Raw genomic sequence first — 26,504 nt, 5'->3', positions numbered from 1 at the left:
TTCTCTCTAGCCTTGGAAGCCAGCAGTTCCTCCCCAGGCTGCGCCATCCCGCAACTGAATTTTGCTGGTCTTTGCCTCTAAGGATATTTAAATACCTCCAGTCTAGCTCTGACTACCTTTGAACTTGAAGGAGTTGTGTATTCTTTTGTACTCTTCCTAGCATCACACACAAAAAATATTTTTGTTTGAATTCTGAATATTTCTGACCTTCGTGTGACTCTGTGGTTACAACTTCCAAAGTCACTTAACTGATGTGTTGGTGTGTATGTATGCTCTGAGCTGTTTTTACTCACAACACTTGACACCAAATGTGTGGGAGTTTTTTCCCCACACACCAACCAGTTCTTCGACACCCGCTGTCATATACATACAATTCAATTCAGTTCTGACACTATGTACCTGGAGTGAGGGTCAGACCCCACAGGGAAAGGCTCAGGCCCACAGGACTGCCTGCCTCCCCCCACTTCAGATGCCACTTGCAAGTTCCAGGCCTCCCCCACTTTTGACTGGCTATAAATCGGTGTTCCTGGGATTTATATAAACGCGTGTTCCTGGGTGTTCCTGGGAGGGGTGACCCCCTCCTCCGGTCATTTGCTAGAACAGCTCACAGAATTCAGGAAAACATTTTACTTACTATTGCTGGTTTGTTATAAAGGATACAACTCAGGAACAGCCAAATGGAGGAAATGCATAGGGCAAGGTTTGTGGGAAGGGGCACGGAGCTTCCATGCCCTCTCCAGGCTCACCCTCCTCCCAGCCACCTCCATGGAACCAGCACCAGCCTGGAAGCTCTCTGAACCCGCCACTTAGTGGTTTTTGTGGAGGGTTCATTATGTAGGCATGATTGGTTAAATCATTGGCCATTGGTCATTAATTCACCCTCCAGCTCTTCTCCCTTCCCCAGAGGTCGAGGTCAAGGGGGTGGAGCTGAACATTCCAACCTTCTAATCATGCCTTTCTGTCAACCAGCCCCCATGAGGAAGCTATTTAGGGGCTCCCAACCACCATCATCTCGTTAGCATGCAGAAAAACACTCAGCATTCTCAGATTCCAAGGGTCTTAAACCTCTTGTGCCAGGACCTGCGACTAAGACCAAATATAACAAAAGCTGCTCCTCTAATCCCTGTCATTCAGCAAATTATAAGGGTTTTAGCTCTGTGCGAGGAACTGCGGCTGAAGACTAAATATTTATTTCTTATTACAGTATCACAACACACACACCATATACACACCCACCACACACACACACACAACACACACCCACACACATACACCCCACACACATACACCCCACACACATACACACATGCAGAGTCAGTGGCGGGTTCTGCTATTTGGAGTGTCTGGTCTTCAGCACATCCTACGGGACTGTCTGGGAGCTCATGCTCCCTGTTTGACTCTATATGTCCTGGGCTCTGGCTCCATTTTTGTCTCCTCTGAGTCATTTTAATGAAGGTGCTTTCACAGAGCAGTACTAGGTACAGCCCCCATTCCCCCCAAGGTGAGCCACCCCCACCTGGCCTTCCTCTGTGCCTTACAGTAAGGGAGTAACTTGATCTGATAGTCACTTTGTATATTGAGGCAGGGAGGGCAGAGCTCCTGTGTTATCCTGACAGGCTCCTGTGAAAACGGGCAATGAAAAAAGAACACGGACTCCTCTGAGCATCTTGGGAGCTGGGCTTAGAGCGTGGCAGGATTCCAAGTACCACCCAGCCCAGTGGCGGAGGCCTAGCGTAAAGCACACACAGTTTGTTGAGGTGTCTGTCCAGCTGTGGTGGGCGAGTCTGGATCTTGAGGCCGTTGCACCTCGAGTCATCCATTTTCTATAGCAGGAGGACCTGATGCTGAGTTTGCCCCAGGCCGGCTGGGCCACAAGTCCTGCTGCTGCCAGGTGCTCTGGAGTGAGCCCAAGCTGTTAACCAACAGCCTTCACCCGGCTACCTGAGTTCACCAAGGGCCTGGCATTGGCCTCCATCCATTTCTTTTGTCTTAGGGGATTGGCCGCGTTGCCCTGAGTGGGAGGGCCTCCCCGCTCCCAGCGCTTTATGCAGACTGTGGAATTTGCAGCCCTATAAGCTGTTTAAAAATGTCTTTCTAAGGAAAGGCTTTAGACACACTTGGCAAAAGGCAAATCCCATTAGCAATTGTCTAACTAATCCTGACTGTCAGAGAACACCGAGTTCTTTGCAAGGAGGCTCAGAGCCCCTTCTCTCTGGGGTTAGGGGCCCTAGTTGGGTTTGTTTCTCTCCCCTCTCCAGCCCCCAACCTTTGGGGAGGGCAGACAAGGCCTAGAGCAGACGTTGGTCCTGCCACCAGATCAGGTGCTTTAGACCTGGCGGCGGGGAGGCCGTGGTGGGAGCATTTGCTCCCCCTCCTACTTATCTTCCCTTTCACTGTTGCCTGCTTGTTCCTCTTCTGCCTTCTTTCTTTTCCCCCTTCCTCTTCCATTTCCTGCCTTTCTCTTTTCCCTGCCTTTGCCCTCTCCCCTGCCTTTTTCAGAAAATACATTTGAGGCCAGTTCTATTTCTTTTCTACAGAAGCGAAGCATTTGGAGATTGTAGTTTTTGCTCAGTGGAGGGCGAGGGGCCATGCTGGTGTGTTCTGTGGCCAGTTCTCAGTATTAAAAGTGCTGGTGCAGCTTATCTGGAGCTCGCCTGTGGACCTGGGGGAGCCGGCTCCATGGGCCAAGGCGGGAGGCTACCTCGGGACCCACGGAGCAGCTTCCATGTTCTGTTTTGTCTTCTTTTATTCTGAGAACATTAAAAAAAAAACAGGAAAGGACAAAGAGTAATGGGATGAACACCCACCTAGAACTGACAGTTTTGCTTCAGGTATTTAAAATACAAGCGATTGGGAGCATTAATACAAAGGTGCGGTTCCTTTCACGCCTCTAGTGCCTTTCTCCTTCCTTCTTCCCTGGGAAGAAACACTGCCGCGTATTTAATGTGTATCTTCCCATAATCTGTTTTCATTTTTTAACTGCATGTATATGAATCCATGAATAATATATGGTCGTGCTGGATGTGTATTTTAGAAGCATACTTAAATGCGGACGTGCCCTAATGTCATTCTGCAACTTGCTTTTCTCACTTAGTGTTTTCTTCAAGATTTCTTCCTGTTGCTACTTATATCTGGTTCATTTCTTTTCTGTGCCGAGAAGTGTTTCATTGTGTGACTAGACCCCAGTTTATGAATCTGCCCCACTGTTGATGGACACTTGGTTGTTTCTGTTTTTTCTGTATTACAAGAACATCACCGTAAATGTCTTCATGCCTGTCTCCTGAAGTAGGCACGTGCCTGAGCAGCTTTTGGGTCTGCTGGCCAAGTTCAAGTCAGCTCAGACCCACCCCTTTCACCTCCCTTGGGTTTCTCTGAGTTTCACCACACAGACCAGCTGCCTTCTTCTTCTCCTTAGCTCTCTAAGCAAAGGAATATAAGACCGGGTCTATAACATCACATCGCATCACATCACAACACAACACAACATAATATACACCAAGTCTTATATTAATTATTTTTTTTTTAAAGATTTTATTGGGGAAGAGGAACAGGACTTTATTGGGGAACAGTGTGCACTTCCAGGCCCTTTTTCCAAGTCAAGCTGCTGTCCTTTCAATCCTAGTTGTGGAGGGCGCAGCTCAGCTCCAGGTCCAGTTGCCGTCTCTAGTTGCAGGGGGCGCAGCCCACCATCCCTTGCGGGAGTCGAACCGGCAACCTTGTGGTTGAGAGGACGCACTCCAACCAACTGAGCCATCCGGGAGGCAGCTCAGCTCAAGGTGCTGTGTTCAATCTTAGTTGCAGGGGGCAGAGCCCACCATCCCTTGCGGCAGTAGAGGAATCGAACCGGCAACCTTGTGGTTGAGAGCCCACTGGCCCATGTGGGAATCGAACCGGCAGCCTTTGGAGTCAGGAGCATGGAGCTCTAACCGCCTGAGCCACCGGGCCGGCCCCGTCTTATATTAATTTTTGCTCCAAAAGACGCATCAGAGCTGATGGTCCGGCTGGGTCTTATTTTCAGGGAAACATGGTATTGTCATTGCCACCCCACCCTACTGCCCTTTGGTTTTTGTTCGGTTTTAATTCTATATTAATACATTTATCATAGCACCGTTTCAGAAAACGCAGGCTTGCCTACCTCACCCACGTTCCTGCCTCACTAGCACAACTATTTTCACTTTTCAAGTCCCTTTTGATCTCTGTCCACACACGTACCTGCTTATCCATAGTTGTAATTATACACGTAGCATTGCCTAGTCTGTGTTTTCTATTTAACAGTACATTACAAACATTTTCCAACTTGCCAGTCTTTATAATAACCATTTCCATGGTCGCATAATATTTTGCCACGCCAGTAGGCCCGGACCGGCTCTTCCTGTCCTCGGGCCTGCTTCTCCTCCCATTTCTCTTCCCAACTCCCAGCACCCACAGATCATATTGTCATCTAGCAGCAGAGAAAGAGGGCTCTCTGGGTTACAACCCTGCCCAGCTTCTCTGCCCCAGACCCCACCACCACTTCAAAACTGCCTCTTTCCTTGGCAGTAGAAAAGCAACCCAACGAAACTGTGCAGCAGTCTGAGTACACATGGCTCTGAGATTGTTTTAAATATGCACAAAGAGGCTCCTTCCAGGAGGAGACAGTTTGGAGTGCGCTTCTTGGGCCTTGTTCTTTCTTTTCTAGGTTCAGAGGGAGATGGTCAAGGGGAGTTTTGGGCAGGAGACTTGGGGCAGAAGCCCTCCCGAGGAGGGTAGAGTATATGTTCTGTGCTCAAAAGTTAAGCTTGGGAGGGTGCAAGTAAAAGAACAGCAGCTCCGGGCTGGGCAGACTTCACACTGATAACTGGAGCCCTTGCTGCGGCTCTGACATGCTGTCTGTGTTGTTTTCTGTAGCCGACTTCCTCCCGCAAGCATGGAGCTTTCTGTTTACCCTACGAGAGCAAGGCACCAGTCTTCTGTGTCTCTGCCGTGTCATGAGACACACAGTCAACATAGAGATGATTAAAAAAATGATGATGAACTTATTTATTAGTAAGACCTAATATTTAGGGAGCATTTACTGTATACCAGATACTCTGCTAAAAATCACTTTATGCTCGTCATCTTTTTTATTCCTCACAACAACCAAATAAGATAGTTCTCATTTGAACTGTCACCCCCATTTGACAGCTGGGGAAATGAGGCTCTGAGAAGTTAACCAACTTGCCTGGATCGTCCTTAGAATTCTAACTGTACTTCCCCCCTGCACCCCCCACCCCCCAACCATCCCAGCCATCCCAGCTGGGAAATGGAAAGTTTAAGCGAAGCAGAGACGAGCTGCTCCTTTTCATTCCCTCCAGAGGAGCCCCTCACTGGTGTGGAAGTTATTTCATATAAAAGCATCGATTAGAAATTTTCCATTCCCTTTAAGTTGCCCATTAGAGGCTTCGCTCTATTTTCTCCTTAGAAGTCTCTGCTTCAGGGAGCCCGCTTTCAGGGAGGGGGAGCAGGGAATGCATGATGGGAGAGGAAAGGGAAGAGATGATTGTAGTCTCAGCCTCCTTCCCCACAGCCTTGGAAAGCAAGAGGTGGGTGGTGCAGAGGCCGGGGCCTTCCTGTGCCCTAGTCTCCAGAATCCCCAGCCCAGGGTCTGAGTGCCACCCCCCTACCAGTGGGTGGCCCAGTAGGAAGAGCAGCAGCTTGTAGAACAGGTGGACCAGGGTTCCTGTCACAGCGTGGCCACTTACTAGCTGGATGACCTTGGGCAGGTAACTTGACCTCCTATAAAAGGAGGATGACCCCAGTTCCTGCACCCATCTGCTATGAGGACTGGGGACTGAGTGGGGGGTGTCTGTCACACCTTGCACAGAACAGATGCTCTAAAGAGGCGAGATTCCCCTCTCACCTGCTCATTCATTCCTGGAGGAAAGCACGCCCTTAGGGCGCTCGGGCCAAGCTAACCAAGATCTGGTGGTGGGAAGGGGGCTGGCACGGTGCACGTAGGTTCTCTTCCCATCCATGTGCCGGAAATGGGCTTCTCTGGGTTGTAGTCTGACTATGGCTATTTCACCAAGTTGCTTTCTGTTTATGTACCACTGTCACATGCGCTTTGTCATCCTGGGCTCTGAGACATGGGCTTCGGTGCTCAAAGCATCAAATACAAGCAGGGGCTGCTTCCCCACAGTCGTGGGGAAAGGGTGGGGAGACCCACAGCCCAGGGGAGCTGTTCCTTGGTGGAATCAGCTGAGGACTGCTCCGCAGCCAGCTGGGGGCTCCAGGTCCTTGCCCTGCCATCCTGGTCCCCAGAGGCGTGGACCCATAGAGGCTGCAGCCATGGGAACCAAGAAGGCCCCTTAGAGTAGTCACTTGGAGAAACTGAGGCCCCAAACCTGGAAGTGGACTTCTTTGCCTTCAGCTTTTCCTTCTCCCTTCTCTGTTCTCTGTGCTTGCTGTCCTCCACAGACCAACTTGGCATCCTGTATCTGGGTTACAAACGGGCTGGCTGCTCTGTCTAATCATAGCAGTGGGCGGGCCCTGGTTTAGCCCAACACTGGTAATTGCCCAATTTCAGAAATACATTGACTGATTAAAGAACTTCGCCAAACCATTCCTGAGATGGGGCATGGTGGAGGGGAGGCCCTTGTCTGCAGCCGGCTGGCCGGCTGTGCCCCAGCCCCAGCCTTGGTGATTCTTGGGGATGGGGACACACCTGGTGTGAGCCCCAGGCCTCCCGGGGCTAATGTGCAGCTGTGAGGATGAGGCTGGAAACGCTCCATCTCCTGTGCCCCGGAGGCCTGGACAGCTTCGAGCTCATCTTAAAGCCCCACGAGAACCGGCTGGGATGGGGTGGGAATGGCTGTTCTCCAGAGCCCAGCTCCCTCTGGGCCTGTTCCCCAGTAGCCAAGCCACTTCTTCTAATAGGTGTGAACATAATGGATTTTTTTATTCCTTTTGAAGACAGCCCCACCACCACCTGCCTGCTGCGCCTGTCCTGTGGCAGGTTACAAAACACCAGGGCCATATTTCTGGTACCTCCGCATCGCCCCCCCAGTGAGATGTAAAATGTCACTGGAGTGAATTACCGACAAAATGTTTTGGAATCTATAAATATTACATTGCTTTGGCTTTCACTGGCCCGTATAAAATTAAAGCCCTGGTCAGCTTCAGAGGAGAGGCAGGTGGTTAGTGCAAGGTGGGAGGGACCACTGCTGGTAGAGAAAGAAGTGACCCCAAAGGGCACGGTCAAGGGTGACTCTGGGGGCTGGGGTTGGTGGGGGGTGGTCCTGGCTGGAGGAGAAGCAGCAGGGTGCAGAAGACAGGGAAGTGGAAAACCCCAATGTAGTTGTAACCCAGAATGGGGATTCTCTGAGTTTTCATTGGAGTCTTTATGGTTGGGGGTGTGTGGAGTCTGCAGGGAGCTTTGTGTTGCATTTCTTACCCCAGCCCAGGAGTCTCATGTGAGGGCAGCAGTGTTGCCATCAGCATGCTCCCTCCAGGGACTGTCCCCCTCAGAGCGGGTATTGGAACCTCCCCAGACAGCAGGCTGGAGATTGGGGGTGGGGATTCTGGCTTGCTGGCAGCTGGCAGTCCCCTTCCTGTTCTACTGTGGCCGCCCCTGCTCCAGGCTCCTTCCTGAAACCGGCCCCCCGCTGTGCTCACACTGGGGGTGAGGGGGGCGCTTCTGTCTGTGCGAGGACACCCATCGCATGGTTGGTCGGTGCATCTGTAACAAGGACGCGCGCTACCTGGGAGCATATTTTTACACCACCTCTGTTAGGTGTTAGACTCCTGGCAGGTGGGGGGAGCGGCTCTTGCTTCTTTGGGGTCTGTTTGGGATCTTCTTTGGGATAATTGCTTCCATGTGCCAAGACCCTGTGTGAAGTGCTTTAAATGCACAACTCATGGATCTTACATCGTGGGATAAGATAGGAACTGCAGTACACCCGCCATTTAGCAGGAGAGGATATGAGGCCCAGAGGGGTGAACGGACTCGCTCAGGGGTGCACGGAGAAGTTGCACACAGACCCAAGGGAATTCTGTGGCTCTTCTGCGGCTGAGCCTGGATTCCATCCCAGGGCTTTCTGACTCTTAATCCTGAGCCTGTATCTTGTCCTGGGTTCTCCCGTGAACTGGGGGAAGGAGCTGGCCGTTCCTGCTGGGGCCTGTGGCCAAGTGAGCTCTCTCTTTTGCAGGCATCCCCACCCTCATCGTGCTGGACCCGCAGGGGGAGGTGATCACGCGGCAGGGGCGGGTCGAGGTGCTGAACGACGAGGACTGCCGGGAGTTCCCCTGGCACCCCAAGCCCGTGCTGGAGCTCTCCGACTCCAACGCCGTGCAGCTCAACGAGGGCCCCTGCCTCGTCCTTTTTGTAGGTATGAAGCTCAGTGGGGACCCCAGGGCCGCAGGGCAGACTCTTCTGGGGGGTGTGTGTCTGTCCCACAGCCTCTTTTGGTCACGGAACAATGCAGGGGCTGGTCCTTTGTCTCTCCCAACAGCCTTGCTTTTGACCCCAATGATTTATTCATGGCTCTCCCCCTGTGGGAGGTGTTCTGGGAGTTGCCGCTGTGCTTTCCTTCCTAGCTGCTCCCAACTGCCAGCTGGGAAGAATAGGTCAGGCCCAGAGATGCCCTGGGCCCCCGATGAACAGACACATGGTAGGGAGGAGGCGGGGCTGCATGCACAGCAGCTGCAGGGGCCGCGCCGGCTCGGCCCAGGCTTACCCAGCGCTGCTTCTGCGGATCACCTGTGTCCTGACCAGCTGCCCCAGCCTCAGGCCGCATCTGAGCCTCCCCTGGCTCGCCCACTCTGGTGCTCAGTGTTGGGTCAGGAGGACACAGGAACATTTACTCTCAGCTCCCTGCAGGCCCATGGGGTAACCCTGATTCCTCGTTCAAACGGAGCAACTGCTGCCAAGGGCCACCTCACCCTCGGCCTTGGGTCTTGTTGCTCAGCTCCAACTCAAAATAATTTGGGATACTAGGATCATGGCTGAGGTGCTGCCATACCCACTTCACTGAAGGGGGTCAGGGGATATGGGTAACGTCCTACCCCCATTCTCTGAAAGTCTGGTGGGGGGGGGGCTTCTGGCGGGGCAGGGGGTGGGGAGAAGCCAATATGCAGACCCGGGAATTCTTAAGCAAACTGATTTGCTGGCTGGTCCAGCGCTTCGTGCTTTGAGGACAGAGGCCCTGGGGAGAGACAGGACGGCCTTGGGGCTTTCCTGCCTGCTGCAGGCTCCCACACCCATATCCTGGGGCCTGGGAAACAATTCTGAACTGAGGGACAATTGGGAATCTCACTGGCCATCTGCAGATGTGGAAACAGGGTCCACTGATTAGATGTGTGTCTAGAGCAGGGGTGTCCAAACTGCGACCCCTGGGCCAACTGTGGTCCGCAATCCATTGTTAATTGGCCCGCAGCAAATTCCAAAAATATATTTAGTTTACTTAAATAAACCAGGTGAGGCAATATGTACTTCACCTCAAGTGAGTGGCCCGCTGTTTGTCTATTTTACCTCATATGGCCCTTGGTGAAAAATGTTGAAAAAAGCTTGGACACCCCTGGTCTAGAGCGTTTCCTGCAGAGTCTGCACACTACAGGACTCGGGTGGTGTGGCATTTCTGGGGGAAAAGCATCTGCTGGCACCTGCTTCCCCACACCCCACGCTGCCACTCTTGAGGGTGTTTCTCTTGCTCTCAGTTATAGGGTCCAGCAGGAGTGAGGGCCGCCCCTCCCCGCTTGTGGCTGCTTTCATACTGCTGTTTCACGGGAGGCAAGAGATGCCCCGTAGGGGGCTCTCGGGAGCCCGAGTGGGTGGTTTCCATGCCATCAGCTGAGTCTGGCTGCCAGCTGTGCCTCCCCACTGCCACAAAGCTGCTGACCAGACCACAGCCCTACCCACCAGAAGTTCTGCCATTTTCCTTAGGAAATCCGAGATCTGAGGTTGTAGCATCTCATTCTGTGATTGAGAGAAAATCTACCAGGATCTCAGGTCCTGGCTTAGGGGAAGCTCGGCTTCCAAGGTGGGTTTGTGAAGAATTCAGTGCCAAGGCTCACGTTTACCTGGGGCATCAGTGCTCCTCAGTCAGGGGCGTGGTGCAGGAGGCGCCGTGCGAGCAAGTGAGCAGACGCATCCCACCTTCGTGCACCCGGGAGGCGAGGCCTGTGTCCCCGGGAAAGTTCTTCCTCCACTCAGGGGCTGCCCAGATGTGTGCCCCAGGGGGCACCACTCTTTGACAAGCCATTGTGCTTCTTCATGTCTTTCTCTCCCCGTCACAGATTCTGAGGATGATGGGGAGTCGGAGGCAGCCAAGCAGCTGATTCAGCCAATAGCCGAGAAGATCATTGCCAAGTACAAAGCCAAAGAGGAGGAGGCGCCGCTTCTGTTCTTCGTGGCAGGGGAGGTGAGCGCCCCGGGGCCGGTCTGAGGGCCGACTGTTAGAACGACCGTGATGGGCTTTGGGGGATGTTTGAAGGGGCCATGGGGTCTGGGGTGACAGTTGCTTCTGGGAGCGCCCACAGACAAATGTGGCGTGAAAGGGTGTGTCATCCTGAGTCATGGAAAACCAGTTCCTGCCCTGCTGCTCCCTTCGTCCATCATCCATCCTCACTCAGCAGCCCCATAGCAGCAGGATGCCCCCCCACCCAGGAGATAGCCCCTCGTGCGTGTGTCCCACGTCGCCGCTGGGGAGAGTGACAGATCATGAGCAACACACGTGTCCTTGGGGCTCGGTCCAAACCAGACCCTCGATGCTTTGCACGCTGTCTCCTTGGTTAGTCCCTTTGCACCAGCCTGCAAAGTGGGTTTTCCCATTACAGGGATCCTGCTGGGGGCCCCAGCTCTGACCTGCAGTTACCCAGCCAGCCCAGGGAGAGTGCTGAGGTTGGAAACTGCTAACATCCCTCTCTTTCACCCAACACCTATGCCGTGAGCTGGGTTAGAGGACTTTTCACAGGGTGAGAAGGCCGGGCCCTTCAGTTGGGCCACCTCTGCCAGGTACCTGCCTCCCCCAAGGGGAATCTCTGCAAGATGGCTGTGATGGGCACAGACCCTCTACCTCGGAGCCCACCCCCAAGAGCCATCCTCCATGCACGCTCCACCGCCATGACCCCCCCCCCCCATGACCAGGCACTCACCATAAGCTGGTTATTGACAGACACACTTTTAGCAGCACCCCTGCCCTCCTTCCACCCTTTTGTACCCAGTTGGTCAGAGCCCCATGCTCGTTTCACGCTGTGTTTGGATCCCAGGAGAGGCAGCGACAGCCAGAAACCCTGGACCATCACCCATTCATCACGTCAATAGGCACCCCTGCTAAGCCATGCTGGGCCCCTCGCAGGCAGCTGAAGTCTCCCTGCTTGGCCGTGGGGTAGAGGGAACAAAGCGGGTTCACAGGGCCCTGCCTTGGGGCTACACGAGCCTGCTCCACACAAAGCACAAATAGAGGCTGCGCTGAATTGATTCAACTCTAAGCCCTTTCGAATGGCTCTGAGAAAAGATGGGTTCAGAACGGAGAGGGCTGAGCCGGGGCGAGGGTGGGGCTGGAGAGCTCCAGTCACTGCTGTAGAAATGTGGCTGAAAAGGAGCATTTGCAGGTTTTCTATATACCAGGCACCAAGCCAAGTGCTTCTCCTGCACCGTCCTATTTGTCCCCACCTCTGTGGCTGGAGACATAATCATTATGTTTTGACAGATGAGGAAAGTGAGGCTCAGAGAGGGCGAGACCACGCTGGGTCTGGTCAGCTGGACTGTGTGTGCTGGCTGGCCCTCACGCCTCACCTAGCCCCAGGTGAGCTGGTATTAAATCCACCGTAGAGGGCACAAGACCTGGGCTCAGAGAAGTGACTTTCCAAAGTCACACACTAAGATGGCAGAGAGAGACGTGAACGGGGGTGGGTGTGATTCCAGCAGCAGAGCTCTGCTCCTTTTGTCCTTGTGGTCCGGCAGATGGACGGGCCCAGGCCCAGAGGGAAGGATGCCTGGACCAGGAAGTTGGACAGAGGAGCTGGGGTCATCCACGGCTCGTTCCCCACCTGGCCACCTCGTCCGTCCTGTGCATTTCACCTGGGCTCTTGGCCTTGGCTGTGCTTTGGTCCAGTTCTCCGTCCTCGTGCTCAGAAGCTAGGCAATATGGAACAGTGGTGGGCAGGGGGCGCTAGAACCTCAGGCATTTACTGAGCCTCTGAGCCCGCACTCTGGCCCTCTCATGTTCCACCCAGGGCTAAGGGGGACCCTCATTTGTCTTGATCCTGCCTGCTCTGATGGGCAGAAGTCTTCCCTTCTGAAACCTTAATAGGCATTAATATTTATCTCCCTGTGGTTTGCTCACAGGGAGAGGGAGGGGAGGCAGTGGGAATTCTATGTACAGTATTTGTCCAGGTGTCTCCCTCTGTGTATCATGAAGATTGTTTATTAACCAATACGGAGGGACTGATTTGGGTGAACGTGCCAGAGACAGTGACTCACCCAGCATTCTGGGCAGGGAAATAGACAATCACTAATAATCTAAGTCTTTGCCCTTTATGAAAGGAATGTTTTTAGTCTTAGAAACCAATGAGCTGTACATTTAATGCCTCCTGCTCGCCGTCATGTAAGGCCAGGAATACCCTACGTCCTTTCTCTGCAAGGCAACTCACGTCTTTCCATTCAGTTTAGAATATTGCACATTGTATAGTGAGACCAGCTCGGGATGGATATGTAGAGTCCCTTTTCTGTTACCTACCAAACAAGGACTGACAGTGGAAAAGGTCAACTCAAAGGGTTGCTCCCTTACAAATCTTTCTCCTTGTCTTTCTGTGTTTGCCTTTATACTTAATAATGCTACATCTGGTATTAGGGAAATTCTCCTGGACAGTCACTGGGAATATGTAATAAAGTACCAATTTCTGGCTCAGATTTCCCGCTCAGATAAATACAGCGACCCGTGTAAACTTTGGTAGCTCTGTCTTCCTAACTGGCTGTGTGACTCCTGCCCCCTGAAACCATAGAGGTGGGGTGGGGGCAATTCTGCTTAAAAACATTCCAGAGCTTAAGTCCAAATTGGCCTCGGGCCACAAACGATTGAGAGCTGATTGCAAAAGTAAGTAATCAAAGGACATCACATCTTGACAAAGCAGAGGACCCATTAAAGTTGCTTCCGTGCTAATAAAGTCTTGCCTGGAGGGTTTTGGTGATGCAGAGAGAACTTTCCGAACGAGGCAGCGCAGGGTCCACTGCTCCCCATTCTCAGCGCATCTTTCCTGGAGGGGGCCAACTCTTCAGGGTCATGATGGAATCTGGGGAGCCTGGGCCCAGGGGACGCGACCCTTTCTTGAAAACTTACTCGTTCTCTCCCTTCTGGTGACTTCCAGGATGACATGACTGATTCCCTGCGAGATTATACCAACCTGCCTGAGGCTGCCCCTTTGCTCACCATTCTGGACATGTCAGCCCGGGCCAAGTACGTGATGGACGTGGAGGAGATCACCCCTGCCATTGTGGAGGCCTTTGTGAATGACTTCCTAGCAGAAAAGCTCAAACCAGAGCCCATCTAGTGGGGCTCCAGCCTCGTGAGACGTTATTTAAAACTCAATCTCCTCCTCCTCCTCCTCCCCTTCCTTCCCTCCACCCATGGACTTTTCCAGCGTGTCCCAAATCACACAACCCAAGTGTCCAACCTCTCTGTGGTGCCTTGTTTTCTGCATTAACTCCTCACTAGCACCCTAGGGTGTGCACCCTCTCAGCAGCAGAAGAACCCACCAGGTTTGGAGACTCTGCTGGGGACTCACGGAGCTGCCGTAACCCGGCCAGAGCTGGGGCTGCGTCACTCTCAGTCACCAGCCCTTGGTGACTGAGTATTTGCCAGGGTGTTCTTCTGCCGAGTGGGCATGAAGGGGACAGTGCATCGGTGCTCTGGCTCTGGTGTCAGCGCGCACACGCAGAGCTGACAGCTCAGTGACACAGGTGGGGCAGGAAAAGGGCCACGGCTTTGTCAGGCCTCAGCTTAGAGCTGCTGGTGAGAACTTCCATTCCTGGGTGACGTGGTCTGTCTTGGTCTGAGGGAGAAACACTAACTTGTCAGTCAGTTCTTGGGCAGGGGATCTCCAGATCTCAAAGGAAACTGGTGTTCTTTTCTGGTGCGGAAAAGAGGAGCTACGGTAATGATTCATGGAGTAATTGCTGCCTTTGATTGAGCTCCTACTATGTGAGAAGAGCTTCTCATTCCTTCCTTATCTCTCTTCCTTGATCTTGACCTTCTCTAAGTTTCTGTCTTATACAAACAGCCCCTGCTAGCTTGGAATTTTGTTAATAAATTCTTTCCCCTTGGACATCTTCCCAGGAAGATGCACTCGGCCCTGTTTCTGGGAGCAGCACCTCCTCGCCAGCCAGACCTCTGACCCAGCCCAGCTCTGGGCCTGGGGCCGCGGGGGCGCTGCTGATGTGCCTATACCTATCTTGGGTGACCCCTGTCATTCTCTTTTGTTTTCAGAGCAGAACTTAAAAAGAGACAACAAATTACCAGAAGCCTAGCTTTTCCCTAAGAACCTGCAGTAAAAGAGCTATGCCCTAGGGTGGGAATGAGGGCAGAGGACACGGCAATGAAGAAAGAGTAGGCCTTGGATCCAGTCTGCTAGACCCAGGGAGTTTGGCTCCTTCTTTGGCAGAACTGATCACAAAAAGGAAAAGAACGCCTGTGTTCTAAGGATTTGGGACGGAGGGCTTCACCTAGGGATTTGCAGGGTTTTAGCCTATCTCAACCCGGTGTCAGTGTCTTTAAATAATTCCAGGCCTTACCCTTGGCTCCACTTCACAGCACTCTGCCAAACAAGCCCATTTTTTTGGAAAACCCAGCCCCCCCAATTAGCTGTAACACCATTGCTCCTTGCCGAATTGGATTGTTGATTTGTAGTTTCGGAGGTACAAAATTAGTTGGTAATTAGACTGTTACTTGATGTCACCAGCCTGAAATGCAATCACCTAGTAAGAAATAAAAGCAGGCATCTCTGGATGTTACCCATCAGTTGGCCTTTTCTGTCCTAATAACAAAAATCTTTTTCTTGTGACGCTGTGCTCTCTTAGGAGGTGGGCAGTGAAGGGAGGAGGGACTCACGAGATCCTTTGGACTTTCGCTGGCTACCTGGTAGCTATGTGTCAGAGTTTTCGAGAACCCTGAGACCTAACCTGGTCATCTGTCACATCCTCCAGAAGCCAGAGAGTTCATTTGGATTAGAACACCAGAGCTCTGGCCGCCATCGCTCCTGTTTGAACTTGCCCTTGCGGAGGCTGGATTCTCAGATGACAGACATCCTTGTGGACCCTCAGGGCTCATTCGTTCCCTCCCTACAGGGGAGCATGTGCTCTGAAGCCTGAGAAGGCCAGGGAGGAAACACGAGGCACCCCAATGGGTCTCCCAGTGAAGACTGGGAATATAGTTGAAGACCCTGAAACCCTGCCACTGTCACCCTGCCAGTGTCTCCCTTGCAGGGTGATTGGATGTGGGGACGAGGTGAGGCTGACCTTGCTTGGAAGATGGGCAGGGTTTCTGTCTGTGCCCTATATCGTGATGACCTTGGAGGAAACAGAAAGGTGGTCTCTCTTGGTAGCTACTGATCTTCTTGGCAGAAGGAACATAGTCCAGTGAGGAGACCCTGTAAGTCATGTCATGGCAGCAGAAAAACTAGGTCATTTGGCTGACTGAACTACCTGCCACGAATGCCAGCTGGATCCTCGATGCCAGAATTCCCTTTGAGTGGGTGTGTAGATTAGTTCAGTGGGAAGGTTTACTGGAAAAGGTGCTCTGCGTTTATATAGTGGCGACGTTAGGAGGAAATGCCGGGGAGGATCACTTCACCAGTGCCTGTGAAATCGCCGATCTGAAAGGTAATTGATGCAGACGAAGTGGGTGGCTTCTTAATTTCCATTAAGCAGCTCCAAAATACCTTAAAATGCTTGTCGCTAATTGAAAGCAGGTTAAAACACCAGCTGTGGTATATTCAAGGGCTTCCGACAACAGCTAAGGAAACCATGCCCTGCAGGTGGAGGCAGGGTGGTGGCTGTAAAAATGCCACCCTGGGGTTCCAGGTTTGTGTTCACAATGATTTCCAGATCTGATTCTAGCCATTTTCACAAGCGATGAGATTTTCTTTTTCTTTTTATTTTATTGTTTTACTGGTTCGGTATTGGTGTTACAGAGGGCGACTGAAAACCAGCTTCCTTTCCAGGAGTGAGGTTGCCGCCTGCTATGCACCCCCTCCCCCAAGTGTGTCCTCAAAATCAATGGCTCTCCCTTATCTGAGCACATGGAGCCAGTCCTGCTTTTTTGGCATCAGCCAAGCTTTGCGTGGTGATTTTCAGCCAGACTTTGTTTTCTCCTGTTGCCTAATTAAAGACACTGAAAAGCTGTTCTCTCCTCCTGCTGCCTGGTTCTGGGGCAGCAAACTGAATTCTGCAATGATGTCAAGACAAAGTAGGATATGGTCCAGGAACAGATCCGGCGGATCTAATAAGCTGTTGCATTGTCACCTTAGGGAGAAAACCACGTGGGGGCGCATGCACGTGTGGAAATGCCGTGCGCTGGAATTGTAGCGCTGGGAGGGACCTGACGAGTGTGGGGCCCAGCCCCTCCCGTCACGCAGGCATGGGCCTGCACGCCTTCTGTGCAGTGTCATTTCCCTTGGCTGGCCTGGGCAGGCCCGAGCCCGCCCCGGAGCACCGGAACGCCACCGCAGCACAGGCTGTGGGGAGGCTTGGCCATGCCCTCCACAGCTGGCCTCTGGGCGCTGCTGTGCGAACAGGTCTGACCGGAGGCCTGGGCTTGGGCAGCTTTCAAGTTCACCCCGAATTGGCTGTGTCCACGTGAGCACTGAGCCCACGTCCCTGAGCTAATACCAACAGGGACAAGCGCACCCCCTGCTTTCTTCCGGGCAGGCAGCTCCTGGGAAAATGCTTTGGGGGACAAATGGCTGTTGTTTATGAGCTTCATTATTGGTGCTCATGGTGCGTGTGCAATGGGTGAAATATTTTCCACGAAACAAAAGGCTTGTATGTAGGAAAATTGTATATTGGGTCTGCTTTATGGTTGGGGTTTCTCCTTCTACTGGGGGAAATATGACATTAGGATATTCTGAGCATGCTCTGTATGTGAAAGCATGAAGGAAATACGCTTCATTTTCAAGGCATAAGTATGTCTCACCCTCTTAATGTTTGGAATACTTCCTATGCCAGGAAATGTTATTAGATTTGGGTTGGACTTGTTCTGAGGGTCAGTTGGATTTCCATTAAATAATCTGTCAAGGCATGAAAGCCTCTGTCCCCAGGCCTGCAGGCCAGTGGGAAGCCCAAAGGAGACAGACAGCTCAAGTCTGGATTCGTGGGCGTTCCTGCCTCACACAAATAAACCACCCACCCAAGCCCGAACTAGGATACAGTAGGAGGCAGGATCTTAGGACCAGGGCCAAGAAAATGAATCCCCTTTGGCCATCAGAGGATATGGGAATGCCCAACCAATCACGAGCCACAGTACCAGCTTGCAGTCAGCATGTGTCCTCACTTCCCATCAAATTGGTGCACGGGAGGCTGGGAGGCCAGACCCCGCAGCAGCTGCGTTGCCTCCCCAACCTTTGTTCCCTTCTTGCATTTCGAGGAAGCAGCTTTGGCGATGGCCCTTTCCACCTATTAGGCTTCAACTGAAAAAAGTAGCTCTTCCCTGTGAAATAAATGTAATAACAAGCGATACGGCCCATAACGTACTCAAGACTTCTCAGCCATACTTGGCCTTTGAGCAGCAGCACCCGCTTCAGTGAGGACTCGGTTTGCAGCCGCTCTCGGATGCTCCAGTGTAACCTGGGAACCCGGTTCAGAGACCAAGTCGTCCAGAATAGTCGTCCTGGCGCAGCCATTATTTTGGCTTCTAGCTTATGACCTTTGTGTATTGATGAAAATCGACAAAATAAGATCTCGGAGTTTAAAGGTGTCTACATGTTTCCTAAAACAAAAATTTAAAGGTAAGCCAGTGAGGTCTGCTCCTGCAGGAGGGCAGAAACAGCTTGGCCAGGAGGGGAGCCCCAGGTGGTTTTCAGCACCAGCTGTGGGACCCTGGGGGAAATGCGGTTTCTGTGGTTTGGGTAGCAGAATGACACAAGTGGAGCTAAAAGCAGCTCAGCTTGGATGGTGGTGACATTTGGTGTCGCTGTTAACCCTGGGGCAAGTGGTAGGTCCCAGGCGGAACCAGTCCTGAGGTTTGTTCATCTTTTGGGTCTCAATAACAGATTCTAACCAGGAGCTAGCAGCTGTGACTGGGGGAAGAGGTTTCAGCTCTTCCTGCCCCAAAGCTCAAAGTCAAGGGTTCCCACGTGGCAGGGGACATCAGCACCACCCAAAGCTGCTTTCCCAGAGGGCTTCATTCAAAGGGAAAAGTTGTTTTGTTTTTTCTGTAGCCACTTCCCATTTCTGTGCATTTTCTCCCTCTTTTGGTCCAGTGTCCTCCTATACTTCAGATTCTGCTAAATGAGTGACAAACCAATGGGCCTCCTACTTTAGCACCTCTGAGGGTAAGTGGCTTGCAAGACGCCTGTGGTGGAGGGAGACTTTTGACTCCACCCTTTTCCATTTAAATCCAGGAAAAATCCCCATCCGTCCATTCAGGGTTGGGAGTGGTTTTGAGGCGTGGCTGCCACCTCGTGGCAAAAATCTTTACAGCCACGCTCAGCACAAAGGCAACCGGCAGCTTGGCCAACCTGACCGCGGCTTTCGGCCAAGCAGTTTTGCTTGTCATATGCTGCTCAGTTCTTATTCTTATTTCCTGGGGAAATGGTGATAGGACAAATGTTGGCCTCAAAATCGAGAATTGAAGATAGAGCTTTTCCAGTATCACTCGACAAACAAGAACTTGACCGCTTGCTTCCCCTGTAGTCATTTGAAAGGGAAATTGGCCTGCCCCTCGGTTAAATCCCCACAAAAAAATACAAAAGGAAGTCACAGGGCATGGCATATAAACACTGACTATAACGTGAATGGGATATGTTTCTTTCCTTACACCCAGGATAAGCTGGGCGTAGAATTACTTGCCAGGTATACGGTTTTGCATTGCTTTGTTTTTCTGAACAAGGACAAGTGGAAGGTTTGTTGTTCTTTCATTGACTTTTATTTTGTAATAAAAATCAGCGGGAACGGCAAGCCTAGGACAAAGACTGCAGGAGATGGGTTTCATACTGGAAAGGCACGCGCTTCCTTTTAGTGATTTAATTCTTTAGTATTTTTCCAAGGTGTTGAGAGACCAAATGTTGATAGATTCGAGTGGTCCAGTTCTCTGGGCTGCCTCCCAGACTTAGCATCATGGCTGTGAAGCTGGCAGGCTAGGCCCCAGCCTTTGTGGGCTCATCTACTTTCTTTTTTTTAAATTGGGGAATATTGGGGAACAATGTGATTTTCCAGGACCCATCAGCTCCAAATCAAGTCCTTGTTTTCAATCTAGTTGTGGAGGGCAGAGCTCACTGGCCCATGTGGGAATCGAACCAGTGACCTTGGTGTTATGAGCACTGCGCTCTAATCAACTGAGCCAACCGGCCGCCCCTCATCTACTTTCTAAAAGCTGCCCGTCTCAAGAACAATCGGTGGGCTGCTTACATCAGACATCTGTGTGGAGCCCTGGGCAGGGTCAGACCAGCGGGGCACCAGAGCAGCCGCTCTGGCTGGTCAGCCTGTGAGAACATAGCCAACCAGACTGTTCCTGCAAAAACCCCTCCCCTCAAACACGCCAAAGCAATCCCACCCTGCCACTTGGGGCACGAGTCATGCTTGATCTTTTGGTTCTCTTGACAGGAAGTTTTGCCAGGGAGCTGGTGGAGCCGATGGGGAAGGAGGGGGGGGGGGGCACGATTTCTCTTGGGCATGCCGGCAACTCAGCCTCCTTGGAATGAGCAGCTGAAGGGCTCCCAAGGAATCCTGATCAGTAAAGGAGCCACGGTATTGAAGGGATGTGGTGAAATTCCACTGCTAGTACCGTCCTCAGCTCCAACCACATTCTCTGTGGTTGCCAAAGCACTGCTTGAAATAGGTCCCCCACTCCAGTCCCACGCACCCCCTTCCCACCGTGATTTAAAACACAGTGCTTACCATCTGCATTTGCCCTCATGTCCCTGGCTACGTCCCAGCTGGCACCTTGTAGGTAAGGACCCAGCTTGCCCTGGTCCCCTGGAGGGTTGAGAGAAGAACAGCAGGGTCTTACTGGAGTTGTAGGCCCAAGCTCTCATCTTCAGAACCTCGGCCTCTCTCCCCTGGAAGGAGCTTTCTGTTCACAGCAGCCAGGAATGTTGGCATTTGCCTAAGCAGTTCTGTTCCTCTGCACAGGACGGGGGATTCATGTAAGTAAGTCATATGACTCATTACATTTAACCAAAAGTTGTATATGAAGTAGGACTAATAGCAGGAAGCTGGTAAAAAGCATATGGCTTTCCTGACAGATGCAGAGTTAAGCTGATGATTTTAAATCCATTCCCTCCTTTTCTGAACAGAGTCCTCAAAAAGGTATCCGCAGAGGTGCTAAGGAGGTACACCCACCTGATGAAATTCAGCTGTTTCTACCAGCTGTTTCACCAGACGTGGTGGGGAAACAGCATGTTACACATACACAGTGGCTGTTTAAGTCAAAGCCTGAACAATCGCAGAGACTGACACAGCCAAGCCGAAAACAACAGCTAGCTACTGACTGCCATCACCTGGCGTTCTTACGTATATAAAAGCTGGGCGAGATGGGAGATCTCAGGAAGAATTCTGACCTTTGTTGTTTTTGAGGATAAGCAGAAATACATGGGACATCTTCTTTTTCCAAGAATCATACAACAGCATCATGCCCACCTGCTGCCTCCTGAATTTGGCCTAGAAAGCCAGTTACCAACTCTGCCAGCCTCCTAGCAGTGCAGGAGGAGCTGGAGACAAACAAACCAAAGGCTAACCTCCGTGTCCCCTCTCAGTGGTAACTCCTGTCTCTGCTCCATGTTCCGCCCGTAAGCGCAGTTGTCTTTTCCCTTCAAACAGCAGGATGCTGGCGGCCATGGCCGAGTTCAGGCTGTCCACACCGGGCACGACAGGGATCAGAAGCCTCTTGCCCCCGGTGCTCTCGGCCAACTGCAGGGACTCCAGGCTCACGCCGTGGGTCTCCCCACCTATGACCACAGCTGCTGGGGCCTCTGTCCAGTCCAAGTCATAACTCTGGACCTCAAGTTCAGGGAGCCAGCCTTTACCGGCTCCGGTTTCTAGATCCTCCTCCTCCTCCTCTTCCTCATACTTGTGAAACTTGGAGAGCTGTCGGTCACATACCCAGCCATAATCACTGGCTTTATTAGACGTCTGGGCCCGGGCATAAAGGCCACAGTTGTCCGCCACGTAGACCCGGGTGTCGGGGGGCAAGTAGTTGGGCACGGCTTCCCAGTCCAGATTGTTGATGACGGGCACCTGGAAATGCGCCCCCATGCCTGCTCGCAGCACTTTGGGCTCCCAGGCATCCACACAGCCTAGAGAATAAAAGACAGGATCCAATGAACATTACCAGCCTTTTCAGGAGACGGGACTCTGGAGGACATCAGATGAGTTCTGGATCAGAAGATGAAGCCCAAAACACTGTCCCGTTGTGGCCATCCTGACAGCTGGCACCTGCGCCTCCCCGATTAGGGCAGTGTCCAGCTAAGGGACTGCAGGAGGAAGTCCTGCGAGTGCCGACACAGATTTTACTCATGCCATCAACACTGACCACACGCGTGCCAGGCACTGTACGGGAGATGCCAGGAGCACTCAAGCTCCTAACCTCGAGGAGCTTGTGACACAGCAGCATGAGCAGGGCTAACAGCAAACCCTGGTACAAAGCACGGCTACGAGGAAAACCATCCCAGAGCACAAGCTGCTGGGCTGGATCTTCACAGGTAGGACCTTGTCAGAGAAAAGGCCCAGGCAGAGGACAGTTACAGAAGGGGACAGGGCACAGTCCAAGAACTGTACGTAAGGTGAAGCAGGCCCACGAATGGGTGGGAGAGTGGTGGGAGACGAGACGGGAGGCAGGCAAGGACCCACCTAAAGGAAGCTGGGTGTGCCAGGCTGAGGAGTTGACAGTTTTATCCAGAAGACAGTATAATGCCACTGAAGGATTTTAAAGTGGTGACAGAATCCGGTTTATGATTTGGAAAGGCCCATTTGGCTTCAATGTTGAATCTGGATTGGAACAGGAGACACTAGAGATGGGAAATTCGACTGGAGGCAGTTACGTGACCCAGGGAGAGCCAGGGAACAGCCTCGTCCTTGGCACACACCTGCTCTCACACCGTGGTGAGAAGGCACAGAGAACTACTCTTTCTGCAGAGGCAGTGCTCAGCCTGGCCACTTCTGTGCATTGGCAGACACCCCACCTTTCCCAGGGCCACACGCTGGGAGACAGCAGGACGAGGGCACCCCATCTACCATCTCCTCATTCCAAGTTATTTTTAAGAGTGGCCCCAACTCCCCTCTAACTTGTAGGGACCACACGACAAGATGAAATCCCCCTCATCCTTACATCTGATACTGGACACCACACCAAGTGCTCCCTGCTCTTTCCCTGCCTCTTCTACACAAGCCACAGCACCAGTGTGAAAACCACACTGCCTGGGTGCACAGGTACATTTCCAAAGCCAGGCCTGCTTTCAGAGCTCTCAACAGTGGGTGGGTCAGCAGGTCCTGACAACAGAAGCCCAGCACCTAGATCTCACGCTGGCAGAGAAATACACTCCAACAAGGTGTGACAGAGGGAAGAGATCAAAGGAGCAAGTCAGGCAAGTCTCAGCAATGGCTGCCACTATTTACACTGAACGGTAGCTTGAGTGTTTGTGATGAGTGATCCTCTCCCCCCAAGTTGTTATAGGCATTTTAGGCACATCCCAACTGTTAGGCGAGCCTGTTTAGAACTAAGCCTACTAATCCCCATTCCTGCTGAGAGGAGACAGAAAAGAAATGTAACGAGGCTAATTTGTGTGTGGGGTGTTTGACACGTGGGGCGAAGGGAAACGTATCACGGTTTCATAATCATACTGTTGACAGCATTCCTTTCACAGGATTCAAAATGTCAAGAGTTACAAAGGTCCCATATGCCCAACAACTTGGGAACTCAAGATCATTAATTAAAGGACTTGAAACCAAGTGTTCAAACTGGCATCTATTTCTTTCCCTGATTGATTTTAAGTTCTTTCTTTAATAACCTAGCAGGTGTCAAAATAATTTTAAAAGCTAATCCACATTTACTGAATTACTGTGTGCCAGGCACCTAAGTACTTAATGTGCATATCACTTAATCTTTAAAACAACCCTACTGGGTAGATTCTGTTATTATATCGACTTTACAGAGGAGGAAACTGACACTTAGAATATTGCTCACAGATCTGGGGCAGATCCAAGAATCAAATCCATGTATGTCTGCCTGTAGAGCCAGCTCCCTTACAAACGGCCACCCAATTCACCCAGTCACATACGCTCTTACCTTTGGTGAGTAATACTTTGCTGCAGCCCGCCCCAGCAGCAGATCTCAGAATCGTCCCCAGGTTCCCAGGGTCACGGAGATTGTCACAAATCAACAATAAGGGCAGTGAATGGTGAAGCTGAGTCTCTGGGTATGCCATCTTAACATGGTCAGGTTTGGCAAAAATCCCTGAGGAAACAAAACAGGTGGTTCACCTGTCTGATGTGGACATGGGGAATAATTTGACTTTTCATTTATTTATCACTTTCTGTATTCTTAATTATGTAATACACGAATACATTCTGACTAAAAAAATTCAAACATGAAATCCTACCAGTGACCCCCACCCCAACTCCCCACATAACTGTTTTCAATCTTGGAGTGTATCCTTTTGGAACTTATTCTATGCATCTACCTACATATATGTACACCTACCTATATACAGGTGCTTTCTTTCTTTTACATAAAAAAATCATACTCTATTCTATAATCTACTTATTTAACTCTATAACATGTCTTGGAGAACTTACCATCTCAGTACATTTGGAGCTACCTTATTTTAACTGCTGCATGTTATTTGGTAATGTGAATGTACCACATTTATTTAGCTCTCCCCCAACTAACTGACATTTAGATTATTTTCAATTTGCCCTATTATAAACAACCCTGCAATAAACATCCCTGTATAACTCTATGCAGATGTCCAAATATTTCCCCAGGGCAATGGACAAATGCTATGTATGCTCTCTTAATGTTCACAGATACTGCCAAACTACCCTCCCCACAGGCTATTGCAGTTTATTCACACAGAGAACACATAAATACCTGTACCTAGTCCATCAGTGAAGGCGATGGAATAGTATCAGGCACCTGTGTGCTGTAAAAAGACCCTGCATTTAAGTCACACATAGCCAGGAGAGCATTCAATGGGGCAGGAAACCTTTGAAGTCCTTTAACTTCTAAGGCTGTAGTGATGACAGAGCCCCACTCACACTGTGGGATTATACTTAGAGACGTGCCTGAACTCTGACAGGTAGTGCTACATCTTCTCTCTCTTTCCTTTTACCGCCCCCTTCTCAACTCAAATAAAACATGATAAGGAGACGCTAAATAATATGTATATTTAAAAGCCATGAAATGATGAAAGCAGTCATAATGATGAAAGGGCTACAGAAGTGCAGGGTGGGCTGGCCCCATTAGCACATATGCCCAGTGGCAAGTACGATGAAAACGAGTGATAGTCATAGCATGGAGCAGGGATTAGAGAGGTGCAGCTAATGACAGTAGTTACTTGGAGTGAGCGGAAAACTTCAATAGTCATGTCCCCACCCTAGGGGAGAGTTCTGAGCACAGGTGCACAGACCTCTGTGACTTGCTGAGTTACAGAAACAAGAGATGGTGCCCAGAATTTTGTCTCCCAATTAATGTTAGGTTGGTGCCAAAGTAACTGCAGTTTTTGCAACTTTTTTAACCTTTTAAACTTCAATTACTTTTGCACCAACCTAATAGCTTCACCGTGAGCCCATTACAGGGAATACACATGGATAACGGATACGAGAGGCCCTGGCCTAAACATTAAAACTTGAGGATAACCCTCCCTGCCCCAACCATTCCTTACCATCCAAGGGAAACCTCTACACTTACTGCCATTTAATTCTCAGATCTTAATTATAATTCCAACATCAAAAAGGTATAAAGAATTTAGTCTTTCCATATTTAGAAAAACCTTTCTAAGAACTAGTCGACATCACAGTTACATAAAACCTTAAGTTATATTCAACCAAGTGAAGACAAGGTTTCCTCTTCAATGGACTAAACAGGGCAATAAATTGCAGCGTACTGCTGAGACCTGCTTCTAGAATAAGGGAGTCAACAAAAGGTATCACCACACTGGCTTGGGTTTTGGAGATGGAGGGCTAACATTTTGGTAAACATTTTCTTAATTTTTAGTTAGACAAAGGTTGAAGAAATGATCTAAAAACATAAGGTTTGAGGAACAGTGGTTATTCCTAGGGACTAAAAAGAGCCATAATACAAATGACCAAAAACTGGCTTCAGTTTCCACTAAAAATACTGTAATATGCACAGATTTGAGAACTTTATTTTTCTGGGTGTCTAAAAAAAGTTTAGGCAATAACATTTTGAATTTGGTTTAAATAAAATTTGTTGGCTTAACACAAGTATAAACAAATAATCCTAGGTCTCCACTTGTAGTGACATTGTATGACCACTGACCCATTATTCCTTGTGGTGTTACTAGGTCGGACCAATCCTTGATATCCTCAAATTTCACCTTAATGAGGCTGACACCTTTCAGCTTATCAAGGGGCAGCTCCTTTATGTATTCCAGACGACTAAAGAAGAAAACTTTGGGCACAGCACCAGCTTTCAGAGCATCTGCAATCAGCCTGCGACCTTCCAGCAGGATCTTCCCTTGCTTTTCCCGAAATGGCCTGGACTTAACTATTGTCATTACATTGCTGTGGGTGGAAACAGAAAGACTAGTAATTATCAACATTCTCGTAACGGAGACACCTAGTTCTCACAGACATAAAGAGCTTCAGAGACAGAAACAAACTGATTCCGAAGAAGATATTAATTCTACCCTCCGTGCATAATAACTAGCGGTTGGTACTGGAAGAACTCCAACTGGAGGAAAGAGGTTACGGTCCCGCTGTGAGGCGGGAAGAGACAGGGGATACCCGACAAATGTCAGGCACACATCACCTTAGCCTTTTGTCCCCGGGTAAAGCTTTATCGTAGCGAAGCCCTGACTCTTCCCAGGTGCTGGGCGTCTGGGATGGGGGCACCTGCTTCGGTCGCTGCACATGGGCACTGGCCTCAGCCGCCGCCTTCCCGGGCTGCTTCCCGGCACCGGGCTTCCGATCCACCACCTGTCCGGAGGGAAACAGCACTTTCACGGGGCTCCGCCGCAGCGCTCGGACCCAGCGCCGCGTATCGAAGTCCCAAGTCTGGACCACCGGCAGCAAGGGTCGGGTGGCCCACCCCACGCGCTTCACCAGCGCCGCCATCTTCCCCTGCGCCGTGTGTTGCGTCACGAAAGCGCGCCGGCGA

At 51.0% G+C, this 26,504-nt stretch overlaps 2 protein-coding genes across 3 annotated transcripts in view; one reads left to right on the top strand and one right to left on the bottom strand.

Annotated features, from left to right (window-relative positions):
- The window catches only part of NXN (nucleoredoxin), a 142,365-nt gene extending 127,400 nt beyond the window's left edge, over positions 1-14,965 (top strand). For both annotated transcript variants that reach the window (XM_074320598.2, XM_074320599.2), the window contains exons 6-8: positions 8,166-8,345; positions 10,252-10,376; positions 13,324-14,965. In XM_074320598.2, the coding sequence (XP_074176699.1) occupies positions 8,166-8,345; positions 10,252-10,376; positions 13,324-13,506 (488 nt within the window). In that variant the 3' untranslated portion in view covers positions 13,507-14,965. The remainder of the gene's footprint in view (positions 1-8,165; positions 8,346-10,251; positions 10,377-13,323) is intronic.
- Positions 14,966-19,071: 4,106 nt separating this feature from the next.
- On the bottom strand, positions 19,072-26,488 carry MRM3 (mitochondrial rRNA methyltransferase 3). Its single transcript, XM_019739534.3, is given in 5 exon segments — positions 19,072-20,944; positions 20,947-21,462; positions 23,451-23,618; positions 25,665-25,909; positions 26,157-26,488. Coding segments are annotated over 5 exon segments (1,260 nt in total). The 5' UTR covers positions 26,462-26,488; the 3' UTR covers positions 19,072-20,918.
- Between the last annotated feature and the right edge of the window lie 16 nt (positions 26,489-26,504).

The sequence above is a fragment of the Rhinolophus sinicus genome, chromosome 12 (assembly GCF_057876585.1).
Source record: "Rhinolophus sinicus isolate RSI-liver-muscle chromosome 12, RSI-T2T, whole genome shotgun sequence".
In the NCBI taxonomy this organism is placed as follows: Eukaryota; Metazoa; Chordata; class Mammalia; order Chiroptera; family Rhinolophidae; genus Rhinolophus; species Rhinolophus sinicus.
This window is presented reverse-complemented; position numbering and strand designations above follow the sequence as displayed.